General features: G+C 36.3%; 1 protein-coding gene across 1 annotated transcript; it reads right to left on the bottom strand.

The window, feature by feature from the left end:
- Positions 1-3,261: 3,261 nt before the first annotated feature.
- Positions 3,262-16,382, bottom strand: xrcc1 (X-ray repair complementing defective repair in Chinese hamster cells 1). Its single transcript, XM_052579197.1, has 18 exons — positions 16,231-16,382; positions 15,452-15,542; positions 15,039-15,131; positions 14,669-14,776; positions 14,106-14,264; positions 13,948-14,025; positions 13,293-13,416; positions 12,344-12,435; positions 11,248-11,404; positions 10,796-11,042; positions 9,336-9,452; positions 8,459-8,537; positions 8,192-8,285; positions 6,873-6,915; positions 6,310-6,452; positions 6,136-6,226; positions 5,972-6,047; positions 3,262-4,812 (listed from the first exon to the last, which is right to left on the bottom strand). The coding sequence occupies exons 2-18, from the start codon at positions 15,500-15,502 to the stop codon at positions 4,705-4,707; spliced, it is 1,860 nt and encodes a 619-aa protein (XP_052435157.1). The 5' UTR covers positions 15,503-15,542; positions 16,231-16,382; the 3' UTR covers positions 3,262-4,704.
- Positions 16,383-16,637: the final 255 nt, after the last annotated feature.

Genomic DNA, 16,637 nt, shown 5'->3' with positions numbered 1-16,637 from the left:
GAATGAGCTCCTTTACATTATACTCCTCTACGTCCGCTACGTTCTCAAAACTCAGGCAATTTGATAATACCTAGAATATCAAAATCAACTGCGGGCGGCAGATCCTTTTCCTATTTGGCTCCTAAACTCTGGAATAACCTACCTAACATTGTTCGGGAGGCAGACACACTCTTGCAGTTTAAATCTAGATTAAAGACCCATCTCTTTAACCTGGCTTACACATAACATACTAATATGCTTTTAATATCCAAATCCGTTAAAGGATTTTTAGGCTGCATTAATTAGGTAAACCGGAACCGGAAACACTTCACATAACACCGTACTTTCTACATCATTAGAAGAATGGCATCTACGCTAATATTTGTCTGTTTCTCTCTTGTTTTCCGAGGTCACCGTAGCCACCAGATCCAGTCTGTGTCCAGATCAGAGGGTCACTGCAGTCACCCGGATCCAGTACGTATCCAGACCAGATGGTGGATCAGCACCTAGAAAGGACCTCTACTGCCCTGAAAGACAGCGGAGACCAGGACAACTAGAGCCCCAGATACAGATCCCCTGTAAAGACCTTGTCTCAGAGGAGCACCAGGACAAGACCACAGGAAACAGATGATTCTTCTGCACAATCTGACTTTGCTGCAGCCTGGAATTGAACTACTGGTTTCGTCTGGTCAGAGGAGAACTGACCCCAACTGAGCCTGGTTTCTCCCAAGGTTTTTTTCTCCATTCTGTCACCGATGGAGTTTCGGTTCCTTGCCGCTGTCGCCTCTGGCTTGCTTAGTTGGGGTCACTTCATCTACAGCGATATCATTAACTTGATTGCAAATAAATGCACAGACACTATTTAACTGAACAGAGATGACATCACTGAATTCAATGATGAACTGCCTTTAACTATGCATTATTGAGACACTGTTTTCCTAATGAATGTTGTTCAGTTGCTTTGATGCAATGTATTTTATTTAAAGCGCTATATAAATAAAGATTACTTGACTGAAGTGGAAAATCTACTCACCTTCCTATGAAAGTTTCTCTAGTTAACATATTTAAACATGTTGGAGGGGACTTACTTGTATAAAAAGCTGTTGTTCAGCATTATCTTACTAGGTTTACATTTGAAATTTTATGAATGAAATACTTACAATTTAGTAATCTGCCTCTAAATGTTTGTATCTCAGGGGATATGTCACCCTTTTAGGGATACAAATCAAGATATAAAAACATATACTCTGTGAAGATGATTGCAGCAGATGCACCTGATCTCCTCATTTTCGCGCTCTATTCCTCATGCTGTGTTCACACCAAACGCGAATAGAGCGTCTGGCGCGAATGATTTCAATGTTAAGTCAATGCAAAGGCGCGTTTATGCGCGTCTGAAGGTCTCGCGGCGCGAAAGGGGCGTTAAGCGCGGCGCGGAAGACGCGAATTCGCCTCATTCGCGCGTCTAGTTCGCGCGAATGACGCGAATTGACGCGCGAATAGAGCGCTTCGCGCGAAACGCGCGTTAAGCGCGAATGGTGCTTTTTGTGCATTTAGCGTTTGACGCGAATTCGCGTCTGCCGCCCGAGTTGAAAAATTTGAACTTTGGCGTTAATTCGCGCCGCGTTAACCAATCAGGAGCCTGCTAGTAGTCACTCATTCAACAGTATGTTCCTGCAGCCTCCCGTTGTGCAGGAATACCCTTCTCCACTCATTCAACAAGGAGGAACGACTGATGTTGTCAGTGAGCAGTCAACCGGAGCTATATGACAAAAGTTCATATTTCTATAGAGACAGGAATAAAAATGACCTATATATGTATGTATGTATGTATGTATGTATGTATGTATGTATGTATATATATATATATGTATGTATGTATGTATATATATATATATATATATATATATATATATATATATATATATATATATATATATATATATATATATATATAAAACATATTAATAGATAAACTGAATAAAGGCCAAAGATAAGAAACGTTTCATTTTACCCCAAACGAATTATATTTTATCTTGAACCACTAAAGACACATCAGAGCCAGCGGAAAATGTCAGAAGAGCCGAGGTAAGGCTACTCTCGGCGGATACATGATGACGGAGCTCCCGCTGATCGCATGGAGCTCATCTCCGAGATCGGCGAAACACATTTTTTAAATAGACGCTGTCATTATAAATAAACCGCATATTTGAGTTTAAAACAACTACATTCTCGCCTGAAATACCTTTAAAACTACATTTCATAACACAATAACAGTAATATTTTGAAAATTATGCGAATACAAATGGCGGTTGAAAATGCTGCATGAACTCAGCTGGCAGAAGCCCCCCCATGACGCGAATTCGCGTCTGTTGTTAAGTTAATTACTCGCGCGAATGAAGCGAATGATCTCAGCGGCAAACTAGGCGCGGTAGACGCGAATTTGACGCTCTATTCGCGTTTGGTGTGAACACAGCATCAGGCGAGTCCCTCCTCGTCCTCAGACGCTCCTGCTCATTAGTCTTCCGATTTATATTCGTTTACTTAACCAGTTATTATTGCCATAAAATAAACTGTGTAAAGACACGAGTAAAATAAAGGCGTAATAGCCTAATAATTCACGCGGTTTATAATCTTTGCGGCCGGACGAGCGGTTGATATGTACTTGCACAGATTGAGTTTAAATAAAAAGAAACGGTTGAAATTTAGTTGGAAATGTTAATGAGCCGCTGGGGAGGTTGATAAACGCACGCGTGGACGCGCAATTTAAATTAACGCGCCAAACTGCTTCCAACCGAATAAACCATCACTAGAAGATTTCAGATTTGAAAGACGGATAGCTGGATAAATATAAAGTTACACGAATAAAGATTGGTATAGAAATATGGTGGAGCATATATTCCTACTTATGTTGACATTTAAAAACTGAAAAGAGAATTTTATACTTTTATTTCCTCAGAGAATAATTAACTGTGGCTTATTTCTTCTCATGATGGGACGAGCTTCTGATAAAAACTAATGGCGTTTCTTTATTTGCAAAGTTTTTCAGTTTAAATGAAAATAAACAGTTTAGGTTTAGTTTGAAATGTTAATTTGTTGAGGACTGTTGTGAGTTGCGTTTATAAACGCCGTGCAATTTGAATCAATGCGCCAAACTGCTTTCCAACCGAATAAACGGTCACTGGAAGAGAACATACAAGAAAAACGGTTAAATAGATACAGATAAAAACAAACAATATTATTTTCCAGGTATCAAAAAAAACAGTGAGAGGCTGAAGCACGTGCTGATGATACAGGTGAGTTTATGTTATTCAGAAACAAAATAGATTGAGATGATCAAGAAGATGAACACTTGAGTGAATGACAATTAAGAGAATAATTCAGCAAAAACACTAAATGAGAGGAGAAAAGGCCATTCCACTTTTAATCTGGGAAGTCATGAAGACAAAAGGCGATTTTAGTTGCTCGTGAGCAGAGGCCAAGACAAAAGTGAAAGACAGACAGATTTCTTTAAGGAGGAATAGAAATTAAGAGACTAACTAAACTAAAAAAAAAAAAAAAATGAAAAAAAGTTTAGTTTAAGTTTGAGGAAGATAAAAGGAGTCAAGGAGAGTAGATTCTGTACAAATTCTGAATTCTCTTTGATGAATCTCTGCTGAAATATAAAACTGTCTCATGGGGGATTTTTGCTGGGACAGACATCAAAATAGTTAAGATGGCTTAGATGAATGGTTTAAACCAGAAATGTCCACCTGCAAATCAGGTAAAGGTTTTGAATGATTGGATTATTAGAAAAATTGTTAAAAATCACAAGAAAAATACCTTACTAACAGTAAGAGAGACAGAAGATATTGGTTTTCCTGAAAAAAACTATATTATAGTGTAACTATATTCCAACTTTATTCTGCCGACGCTTCAAATGAGAACTTCAAAATATTAATTTCATTTAAAGAAAACAAAAGACATCAAAATTGACACACAAAAGGGATTTTGAAATAAAAACAGTAAACAGCAAAACATTAAAACTGCCAGAGTTGACCTATCATAAACAAACATTCTACAAATATACCTAATTCATGTTTTTACAGCAGTATTTATTTCAGGAGCTTTTTTTTTTAAATATGGTTGTTTGAATATTCAAATAGCTCAAACCAAAGCAATATTGTTGTAATATTCTGTAGGCCACACCTACAGATGTTAAAAAGCTTCAGTCTTGAGCAAAGCAATGTGGGCAACAAATGTAAATATGGATTAGCTAATCAATAATTAACCATGTGATCATATTAAATGAGTATGTTTGGCATAAGTCAGATCCAAAAAAGACTTCAGGTCCAGGTCTTTATTAATTTATATTCAACAGTTTTTGGGCTGTTGGTAAAGCGGGTGTTGAATGTGGATTAGTCTTTTATCTCTGGGGTGGTATCTGACTTTAGTTTCGCAACATCAAAACAACGACTTGTGACAGGCAAATATATTATTTCAACACCAGAAATGAAAACACATAAATTAGTCATTCACACGCCCCTCTAAACCTGTATGACGCTCTTCTGTAGATCACAAAAGATGGCAAAAACAAAAAAAAGCGAAATTCATACAGGTTTGGAATGACACGAGGGCGACGCTTAATTTACAGGTCGAACTACTCCTCTACGATGGCTAATGTCTCCTCAGGTCAAGGCTGGGATTGATAGCTGAGTTCTCAAAGAGCAAGACGACTTAATCTCGCTCTTAAGGCACGACGGTGTAGGGCTGGTACGGTAGCAACTTCTGCCTGTCATTGATGGCGAAAATCCAGGTAGGTTTCACAAAGCTCAGATTGCCATTCTCCATCAAGGCCTGTAAAAAAGACAGAACAGGCAGTAAAAGATGATGAAAAGGAAGAAAGGAGTGGGGAGAGCTGCAGGCCGAGGGTTTTCATTAATAGTGCGGCCGTGCTGGAGAACATCACATGAATGATCTGTCGAGGAAGACTTCTCAAAGCCTTTCAAAATGGACAGTCTATTAAAAGCAGAACGATATGAAAATGTCTGCAACTTAAAACAGTAAGGACATTTTTTTTTCACAAAGCCTGACCAACACATGAAGACACTTGATAATGGACTTAGTCAAAAAACAATTAAGTTTGAGAATACTGGTACTTTAAGTAATTTTACAAAAGTCAAAAAAGCCATCTGTAGAAAAATAAGAGAGATCCTTGTTACTTTTCTTGATCCACCAGTTATCAATGTGTTTGCAGGGTAAAAATGTGTCGATTTTCACTTTTGTCCGAACAAAAACAGCAGACGGGTTTATTGAAAATGCACATTTATTCTCTGCCAGCAGGTGGTGCTCATACTTCTTTAATCAAACCATAGCCTTTGAAGTTTAATCGTCACATTAAGACCTCATTATATCATAATTAAGACTTTCTTGTGGAATTTAAAGGGGTCATATGACACAACTTCATGTTTTTTGAATGTTACAAGCTGTTCCTGCATTTATAACATTCGTGAAGTTGCAAAGATTTCACGAAGTTTCAAACCCAAAGAGATATTTTTTCTAAAAGTTAAGACTCGTCCACGCCCTGCTAAAATGCCTCCACTAATCTACATTACTGTGTTGGATGATTTGCATAACTCCGCCCAAATAAAGAAGGCGTAGCTTTTATTCTCGCTGTAGGATTGTTGAGTGTTTCCAAATATGGTAAGGGGGTGTAACATTACGGTCACATGCTTGAGGTATTCAGCCAATCACAGCGCACTGGACAGCTGGCCAATCAGAGCTCACCTCGCTTTCAGAACAATAAGTCTTGTAAAAATCAATGTTTCAGAAAAACACATCAGAGAGGAGAAACAATAATGAAAATTATGCATAAAATAATGAATCCTATTTTTTTTTTTACCTTAAACTATCCTAAACAGACCAAATACATAATGTTTTTAGAAATGTAATATGAACCCTTTAGGATATGCCATATGTAATTGGCATATTACCAATACCAATACGCAATACTCACTTCCTCAAACGATTCGTCCCATCCCTCGCTGGTGATGACAAACTGGACCTTCTCGCTCATGTAGTCTTCGACGGCTCTGAGGAATCACACAGATCAGATCATTACATCGCTCACGCCGCACCTAATGCCACTCGAGTTTATCTGAATGCACGTCTGTCTCGTACCCGTTGAAGGCGATGATGTAGCGCTGAAGTTGCCTCTTCTGGTTGTCAGGGAACTTGCCGTAAAGATAGAACCGTTTTCCTGTTAGGAAGTCTGTAGGAGAGAAACATGAAGATGATTTAATAAATGAAATACTGAAGACGTCCAAGTCCAGATGAAGTGGCGAGGCGTCAGACCTGGTAGTTCAGGGATGGGTTTATCCTCCTCTTCCTCAGCATCTGTGTTCTCATCAGTAGAGCCGCCGTACGGATCTTCATCTTTCACCTGAACTGATGTGCTTTCCTGCGCTGCTTTCTTCCTCCTGCTCTCCATTTCCACCCTGAAACAGTCGAATATAAACACTGGAGTTACGGATCTGAAGAACAAGGAACTATTTGACATTCATGAACAGGAATGTTTTAACCAGCAGATGATTATAATGCATCATCAAACTTGCCTAAATATTTAATAAACAAGCATACAAAGGCCCAGCCAATGCATTTTTGTTTATTAAATATTTTAGGTTATTTTTGGCATATAGTACCAGTCAGATGATTTCGCTTTTATTCTATTTAAGAAATTAATAATTTTATTCAGCAAGGACACATTAAATTGATCAAAAGTGACATTTCTGTAACATTACTATTTCAAATAATAATTTTTATTTTTTTTTACTTTCTAGTCTTCAAAATCAAAATCAAAGAACAATGACCAGACTTACGAGGAACTCGATGTATTTAGAGAGCAATAAATGTCTGACCTGTTCAGCTCGTCTTCAGTGTCCATGCCAGAGCCGTCATCCTCTGAGAGTGGAGGTTATGTCCAAAGCAATACATTAAGATAAAAAAAACCACAAAATTTAAATAAATCATGCAATCTACTTTGCATAGTCCCTAAAATACAATGCATTACAAATGAAAGGTGCTTTATCTCAAATTAGTATTTTTTTTCCGATCATTTGGATCTTGATAGACGTGAAGCAAATCGAATGAATCTTTCTGACAGTGTAAAAATAAGCTCACATCACGAAACATCTGAGATATAAACACAAACATAAATAAATAAACATTCATGTGGCTTCCTCCCTTAGACGGCAGGGGTGCTATAGTTTCTTTTTTTATTGTTCATAAGAAAAAATGACTTAAATGTAAAAGAAAACTAGAAATGCTGTTTTGGCAAGTAACTAAAAATAAACTTTTTTTTGTAAATAAAAATATTTATTTTTTTAAATAAAAATTACCAAAATTAGAGAGATCAAGATCAAATTACTTAAAACTAAAATATTTTCATTAACTAAAAAAGCTGCAATATTCTAAACATTAGACGAAAAAACTTAAATGTATTTTTTTTAAAGAAATGTAGCTTTGGCAGCTAAATAAAATAAGTTTTAGCTGATTTACTATTTGAAATAAAATGTATAAATAAAGTTAAATAGAAATACATAAAAAAAAGACAAAAAGATCAAATTACTAAAAACTAACACCGAAAACTCATGAATTGAAAAAAACTGAAAGAATATAAATATTAGATAAAAAGACGAGTAAAACATAATGAAAAATACATCAAATGTTTAGTACTTAAACTTTAAATAAATTAATATATTTTTATATATTTATAAATATATTTAAAACAAATAAATATCTCAGAAAATACTGAAACGAAAATTTAAATGAAAATTAGACATTTTAAGCTAATTCAAAAAGTGATTAAATTCTATAAAAGTATTTAAGTAAATAATAATAAACTTCAGTAAACTTTCACAAAAATGTATAAAAAGTGTATAAAGTAGCCAAAAACAAATCAGACGCTGGTTTATTTTACGCTGATGTTTAACATGTTAAAGAGATGGATAAAGAATAAGAAATGGCAAACCTAGATAAGCTCTGGCAACAAATCCCATCAGTCCTAACAGATTAACGATTGACTGTAATACTCCTGTCATACTCTGTAATACTCTGGATACTCAGAGTATTGTGACTCATGCTGCACTAGACTCGTCCAATCACACGCTCTCTAGAATAAGATCCTCACTCTTAAACATAGAAGATAAGCAAAGAAGACAATACTCAGTGTCTTCACCTGGATCTTCAGCATCTGTTGAACCTCCGTCCTCATCCTCCTCTTCCTTGATCGGCTGCTTTTTTGGGGTCATCTGCCTCTTTTCTGGTGTTTTCTAGAAAAGCATGAGGAAACCAGTGTTAATGCATTAATGTCACTCACGTGTGTCCTGCTGGAGACGATGATGTGCGTCAGGAAGTCAACCCATCAAGGTTATAATGCTCTGATGGAAAGAGATGGTTCTTGAGATGTCACTCCTAAAGCATGAAGGACACACAATGCATTTACCGCTTTCTGCGCTTCCTCCTCGCTCTCGTCCTCTTCTGCTTCACTCTCTGAGCTGGACTCGGCTCCATCCATGAGATACCTGGAAAAACAACGAGTTTAACTGGGACTGGATGGGAAAGTTTGAACATGAAAGTCGATTCCAGGAACAGAATTAAGACTGTAAACACTCAAAGAATCACACACATACTTCAGAACAGAAGCAGTCATCAGTAGCACAGGTGTATTTGTAGAAATAGACAACAATACATTGTATGGGTCAAAATTATACATTTTTCATAGTCACAAAATGTAATTTTTTTTTTTATATATAACTCAAATTCTGACCTTTTTCTCAGAATTTCCTCAAAGAGTCAGTTAGCTCCTAAGGCAACATTAGAAAGTTTTTCAACTGTTTTAGAAATGTTTTAAAAGTGTAAATGTGTAATTTTGGTTTTTTATATTTATATATTTTGCTTTATTTTAAGTTATAGTAATTTTGTGTGGTCTTTTTTAATTTATTTTTTAATTTATTATTTAGCTTTAATTTATTGTTTATTCAGTTTGTTGAGTATTTAATTTTTTATTCGTTTTGGGGTTTTTAATATTGCTATTTAACTTTTATTTATTTTTATTTCTGATTTAGTAGTTTTAGTAGTACATACTTTTATTTCAGTTAGCTCCTAAGGCAACATTAGAAATACTTATATTTTCAATTCAGCTGATTTCAATTAACATTTTTTTTTCTTTAAAATAGTTTCAGTCTAAGTTAAGTATAACAACTCTGACCTGAATGATGCTACTAGAAAACTCAACATGCACTATAGCAGTTCCCATGATTCTCACGATATGATCAGCTGACAGACATCAATAAAGACAGAACAGAGAAGTCCATGTTCACCGTTTGAAGGAGATCTTCTTCTTTGTTTTGTGGCAGTCCATCACCCACTCCTTCCTGACGATGATGCCTCCGGCTGCTTTCACCTGACTGTATTTGGGAGTGTTGGCGAAAGCACAGCTGCAGGAGAGAAACAGAAGCTCTGAACAAAAGCAAGTCAGTTCTGAACGCTGAATCACGTCATGAGGCTCTAAACTAGTGCTCTACCGATATATCACCAATGCCGATATATCGGCCGATATTTGGCATTTCTCAAATATCGGCATCAGCCGATACGATTACAATTCATACAAAAGAGTGTTATAACTAGAAAAGCAAACATTATAATACTTTCTCATTTACTGTCAGCATTCAGCAACTATGCATTTAATGAACATTTAATTTCACAAACCTTGCAAAGATCTTGTAAAGTGTCTATTTGTTAACTCAAAAAAAATGTATGCATCATCTGAAGCTGAATAAATGATCTCTCCAGTGATGTGTGGTTTTTTCGGAGTACCATATTTGTCTGAGATGCAACTATTTGAAAATCTGGAATCTGAGGGAGCAAAAAAATCTAAATATTGAGAAAATCATCTTTAAAGTTCTTCAAATGAAGTTCTTAGCAATGCATATTACTAATCAAAAATTAAGTTTTATTTAAATATTTACGGTAGGAAACTTATTAAATATCTTAATGGAACATGATCTTTACTTTACTTTCAGCTATCAAAAACCAATATTGGTGGAAAAGCTGATATCCAATACTCTAATCTACTCGTTACACTGATAACGAGCTCCTTATAGTGTTGTCACGGTGCCAGAATTTCAGTATTCGGTACGATACCAGTGAAAATCCACGGTACTTGGTACCAATTTCGGTACCAAAGCAAAACACAAAGATATGCCAATTAAAAAAAAACCCACTAAATCACTAAACATAAAAAAAAAAACATTGCCATTCTTTATACTTATTTACAAATGTGTTTAAAATTTTCTACAAGTTATATAATTATGAAAAACAGAAAACAAGTTTCACTCAAATTTAATTTGTCTTTTAATTAACGAAATTTAAACATTTTATTTTTTGTTAAATAAAGGGGATTTGCTATTAAAATTTAAACACGGAAGAAATCTTGTGTGATTTATTTCTTTAAAAAATAAAGTTTTATAATTTTTTTCAACAGTAGTAGCAGTATCACATACATTCTACTAAATAATAGTAATATTTCTAGCACAATACCTTTATGTAAAAATGAACTTTTATTTTGACGGGTTACCGTGAATACCTTTAAATTGACACTGGTTTTACTCAATCGAAACGGTAAAATCAATGTGCAGTGACTCAGAACAGTTCTGGTGATGTTGTTCACGCCTCATTACTGCAAGCATCACATGCTTCAGTCTCTGTAGTAACATTTACATTTTTTTAGTCCCGACTTGGTACCAAAGTACCGGGTTCTTTGACAACACTAGCTCCTTACATGAGGTGTGTGGAGTCCGGCGTCCAGTCCGGCCGGTATCGGGCTCCCATCTCCAGCGCTTTGTCCCTCAGGTCTCCGCGGAACGGGTTCTGGAAGCCGCTCAGGACAAACACACATCCCTCCAAGATGCGATTGAAAGGCACCGGTTCTGCAGACCTGGCTTTAGGTTTGGGTTTGGGTTTTGGTTTGGGCTCTGGCTTGGATTTCGGACTCTCTCGCTTGTCTGATGTCTTCTGGGCTGGAGAAGCTGCAAAATTAAGAAGCGCGATAATAATTTAGTCACATTAGAAGCACGTTCATTTCATTAAAATGAAATAAAATGGGTTTTTAAAAGCTAAAACAACTAAAAAAATCATGTTATTCATGGATGAACTGAGGGGGAAGAGCACATTTTCATTTTTGGGTAAACTAAACCTTTTATAAAAACGTATGCAATTTTTTCATGCACTTACCGCTGCTGACAGGACTCGCGGTCGCTCCGGTTCTTGCTTTAGGTTTCGGTGTGGCAGTGTTTGGTTCAGAAGAACCAGATGAACTGGGCTTTTTGGGCGGCGGACCGGCGGCTTCCAGACGCTCTTTACTGAACTCAAACTTCCTTTTCACAGGAGCCTACGAGAAGAACGTCAGCAAACACATTGAGCAGCGGGTCTCAAAGAACTGAGCGTCTTTTAATAAACTCTGATGTGCTGTTTGGAGCTCGACATGTCCAGCATTGTACTAAAGTGTTTGGATATAAGACCTCCGTCCTACAGCAGGTGCAGCATCTTCATCTCAGATCCTGCTGAGATTCAGTTTCTCAGGTCTAATTATAAGGATATAACTCTGGAAGGCTATAAAAGATCACCAGTCCATTGCAGGTGAATACAGAATATCTGCAGTTCAGCACAAAGACACCAGCATCAGGTACTGAGCTCTGGATCGCATCGGAGAGATGATTTACGGTCAAAAAGCTGGAGCTAATTTACTAATGAAGTTAAATGAGCTGCTCATTAGTTGGAGTACATAGGTACAATTCATGAGCTCAATTCCCTAATAAAGAAACACTGAGGAGTTCAAACACAGAGAGATGGAGCCCAGGACACTTGTTAACAAATACACTACTGTTACAAGAAGTTTGGGATTGGATGGATTTACTTGATCAAAAGTACAGTAAAATCGCAATATATTATTGCGATTCAAAACAGCGGTTTTCTGTGTGAATATCTGTTAAAATGTAATTTATTTCTGAGATCAAAGCTGTATTTTCAGCATCATTCCTCCAGTCTTCAGTGTCACATGTCACAGTCTAATATGATGATTTACTGCTCAAGAAACATTTCTGATTATTAGCAATGATGAACACAGTTGTGCTGCACAATATTTCTGTGGAAACTGTGATGCGTTTTATTTTTCAAGATTCACAAATGAACAGAAAGTTCAAAAGAACAGCATTAATTGAAAGAGATTACATTATAAATGTCTGTACTGTCACTTTCGATCAATTTAATGCATCCTTGATGCAAAAAAAATAATAATTTCTTTAATTTCTTGAAAAATAAGCACAGGTACCTGTTGTGAGCTGCTGGGAGACGTCTGTGTGGACGAAGCTTCAGATTTCAGAGCAGCAGCGGCGTAACTCAATCTGTCATTCTGAGGAGACACTGGTGAAACAAACCGGTGGAGAATTAATATTTTATAAATTACATACTGTATTTTTTGGACTATAAGTCGCACCTGAGTATAAGTCGCACCAGTCCAAAAATACATCATGATGAGGAAAAAAACCTAAGTCGTGCTGGACTATAAGTCGCATTTATTTAGAGCCAAGAGAAAACATTACCATCTCCAGCCACCAGAGGGCGCTCTATGTCTTCAGTGTAAACTACAGGAGAACGGAGCAGCATAGAGCGCCCTCTAGCGGCAGGAGACGGTAATGTTTTCTGTCGGTTCATGTCAAATAAATTTTGATAAATAAGTCGCACCTGACTATAAGTCGCAGGACCAGCCAAACTATGAAAAAAAGTGTGACTTATAGTCCGGAAAATACAGTTCATGTATCAGCTTTTATGCACTTGTCATAATGACAAAAGCAGCCAAATATAAAATGTTTCACTTTTAATGACAAAAATACAAATTCTGAATTAATTATTTAACTTAAATGAGTGGAAAAACATGTTCAAAATATAAATATAACCTCAAAAAACTTTACAAAATAAGCTTTTTTTTTTCACAAAATCTGTGATTTTCTGTGTCTGTCTGGATACCATAAGAGCACAAAGCATCTGATAATTGATTAAATAGTAGTAATCTGGCACAAATTCAGAAAGGAATCGTGTGTTTGTGTGTTTTTCTGCTGATTAAGGAATAACAAGACTTCTTAACATAAGCGTGATGAAAAACAAGATGCTATTTCTGGAATAGCAAATATGCTGCAGGGCTGTGTAATTTTGACCAACCATAAAACATCATGCTTAGCTTCATTACAAACGGTTTCCATTAATACTGTAATGTGTGTTACCCTTGAGTCCTGCGCTGGGTTTAGCGCCGCTGTCTCTGCTGAAGAACAGGCTTCCCGGCTGGATGTTGGAGCCAGAGGAGGGTGAATCGTCTTTGACTCTGAACTGACCCAGTTTAGTGAGTTTCTGTCAGGAGAAAGTGAACAGATCTCAAGCTCACGCCGTCAAACAGTTCGGGTCGGATGCATTTACTTGATGATAAATACAGTAAAAATTGTGAAATATGATTGTGATTCTTCAAAGTGAGAGCGTGAACAGATCTGTCAGAGCTCACACGTCATACAGTTTGGGGTCAGATGCATTTATTTAATTAAAAAAACACAGTAAAAATTGTGAAATATTGTGATTCAAAGTGAGAAAGTTAAGAGACCTGTCAGAGCTCACGCCGTCAAACAGTTTGCGGTCGGATGCATTGATTTAATCAAAAATACAGTAAAATTTGTGAAATATTGTGCTTATTGTTTCAAAATAGGAAAGAGAACGGATCTGTCAGAGCTCACGCCAATAAACACTTTGGGGTCGGATGCATTTAATTAATCAACAATACAGTAAAAATTGTGAAATATTGCAAAATATTGTGATTCTAAGTGAGAAAGTGAAGAGATCTGCCAGAGCTCACTCCGTCAAACAGTGGGACGCTGGAGGAGCAGCACTCACCGGAGGAGTCGAGACAGGAGCATCGGTAGCGTCCGGAGGAGAGTGCAGCTTTATGAAGGCAACTCCATACGCTATTGACTGTACACAAACACAGATAAAGACTCATTCACACATGAAGGGTGCACACGGGTTTGGAGAGTGAATGGTGACATGCTCACCTTGCTGTACGGCTGACTGCACACGATCTTCACACAGTCCCACTTCTCCTGCGCCGTGGCCTTCACCAGCTGGTTCGGCCCGAAGAGACGCACGCGGTTAGTGTTCGTGCCGTTACGACTCTCTGTGGGCGACATGAAGGACGACGTGACCAGCAGAACCTAAACACCAGAAAGATGCATTAACAGCACGCCAAATTATTATTTAGATTGAATGTGCACAAGTCATTTACCCAATATAAGATTTAGAAGGTGAAAACAAAACATAGATTTACAAATTTACAATTTACAGCAATACACAACCATATAAAAAATAAAATACAATTTACATAAACATATAAACACAAATATAAGTTGCAAGGTAATTATGTTTTTATTATATTTCTGTTAATTACAATAAAACCAAACATTTTTTTTTAATTATGTTTTTTTTACAGCTACTTACATAATTATATAAAATATTAACTAACCTGGATTGAAAATAAATTCATGCGTTCTAAACTTTATCAAAAGCTCTTTTGATTAAACTGTTTGATGCTGCTAAAATCTGTAACTTTGTGACGCACCTGAAAGTCTTGGTCTTTGACGGACGTGGAGTGTCCAACAAGGACCTCAATGAAAGCAGAGCCTTCATTTCCAATGTCTATGCTGTGAATTTGCTCTTCCTTTTCCAACTAGAGAAACAAAAAGAGGTTAATACTTAATTTAAAGAAATCATTAATACAGTTCTTTAAAGGGCAAGTGGCATCCAGTTACCAGTGAATAAAAAAAAAAAAGAAATATAAAAAATAATAATAATTATATATATATATATATATATATATATATATATATATATATATAACTATTAAAAATAATAAAAAATTTAAAAACAATTTTTTACAGTTTGAAAAAAGACATCCTAATAAAAATAAAAATATAAATAAAGAAAAACACCTGAAGAATGACTGAAACTTGCTTCTCTCCCGGTCTCGCAGCTTTCCATTTCCTATAAGTGTCGGAGCTCAGGAGATTATCTGCTTTGTGAGTCTGTGCAGAAGAATCGATTCATAGAGGTATTCATAAATAAACACACATGTGCTTTTATTTACACGTGTCAAATTTGATTCTTCCTCATCTTGTGACTCTTGGTCAGAAAGATGTTTTCATATTTAATAGCAGCTCTCATTTAAACCTCAGTATAAAATAGAATTTTGAGTTAAATGAATCAATTAAAAAATGTTAACAATAAACTCATAAACAGAGCCTTCTCCAGTTTGCAGATTATTGTGCATTGACTGTAAAGCAACCTTTGAAAAACACTTCTCACTGTTATTATAAAACAAAACAAAAACAATGAAAGGACTTACATTGTCTTCACTGCTGCATGACACGACATGCTTGAGTTTGATTTCAGGCATGTTCTTCAAACCACACACTCGCTTCTAGAACCTGAAAACACTGGAAAACCAAAATATATATATATTTTTTACAGTGTAAATTATCTTTTATATAATCGAAAGCATGGACAACACTACGATTTAAAATAAACAGGGTTTCAACACTTTGAAAAACACTGTCACTGTTGTTTATGACTGCTGGATAAGAGTTTTACCCCCTCAAAAGAATAAAATAAAGAAAGCATAATTTTAATTCAGACTGATTCGCTAAGGAGTCATTAAGAACGCTCAGCGAGTCGACTCCAAAGAACGATTCATTCATGGCTAATTGTACTAAGTGAAAAATCGTTTCAATATGACACACCGGAGTTAGATATTAACCAGAGCAACAGCAGACTAAATTATTGTCAAAACAATAAAAAAAATAACAACAACAAAATAAAGATTTGAAACACCAAAGATGCGAAGTTAATATTTCTCCGACTGTGCGTTTATATTGAAACAGACCAGCTGTCAATCATCAGGAACAACTGAGTATCTGATGTAGTTAAGGTAAACGACTAATTATCTGTCTAACGTCAGTTTATATAAAAGGAGTGCCATAAAACGACTAGTTAAGTGAGTTAACTAACGTTAGCATGCTTTACTGCTAGCTAACAATAGAACCCCATTACAGCGCTCTCTAAAGCGGCAGAGACGGCGCTGGAATCATTCAGAGACTCAAACTCAGAACATCAAGAACACTGTACCGAGATCCAGATCAGGAGAACCGCTTTATGTGGTTTATTGTAGTCTGTGAGAGACGAACCCGCTTACAAACTCCCTCTCAATCCACAACACGTGACGTCACTTCCGCCCGCCGGCGTATCAGAGCGCCGCTTCACAGGAATCCTCGTCTAGACTCGCCCGATTGCAAAATAAAAGTCCCTTTAAGCGATTTTTTAAAAAAGTCTTGTAAAAAGAGCTAAACCAATTATACTGATTTAAATTCTGGCATCTGTTTTATTTTTTTAGACTATCTATTTTAAATAAGTGCACTGCTTTCACATGCCTGGTGCACAAAACTGGTGAATGCAGTTTTACTATAGTAACACCATGATTATTTTTCATAATTACTTAAATTTGGGTCTGTTTGGTATGGAAGCCCTTTCCAACA

The sequence above is a fragment of the Carassius gibelio genome, chromosome B16, assembly GCF_023724105.1.
Source record: "Carassius gibelio isolate Cgi1373 ecotype wild population from Czech Republic chromosome B16, carGib1.2-hapl.c, whole genome shotgun sequence".
Lineage (NCBI taxonomy): Eukaryota > Metazoa > Chordata > Actinopteri > Cypriniformes > Cyprinidae > Carassius > Carassius gibelio.
Note: the sequence above shows the minus strand (reverse complement) of the source record. Positions and strands in the feature narration are given on the sequence as shown.

What these genes read in the sequence shown, in the direction of transcription:
- xrcc1 (XM_052579197.1), bottom strand. Translation starts at nt 15,502, where the DNA reads ATGCCTGAAATCAAACTCAAGCATGTCGTGTCATGCAGCAGTGAAGAC. An exon ending in AAGAAGATCTCCTTCAAACG is followed by an intron (nt 8,538 to 9,335) that starts GTGAACATGGAC and finishes TTGTTTTTCCAG; the next exon opens with GTATCTCATGGATGGAGCCG. An exon ending in GGGACGAATCGTTTGAGGAA is followed by an intron (nt 4,813 to 5,971) that starts GTGAGTATTGCG and finishes TCTTTTTTACAG; the next exon opens with GCCTTGATGGAGAATGGCAA.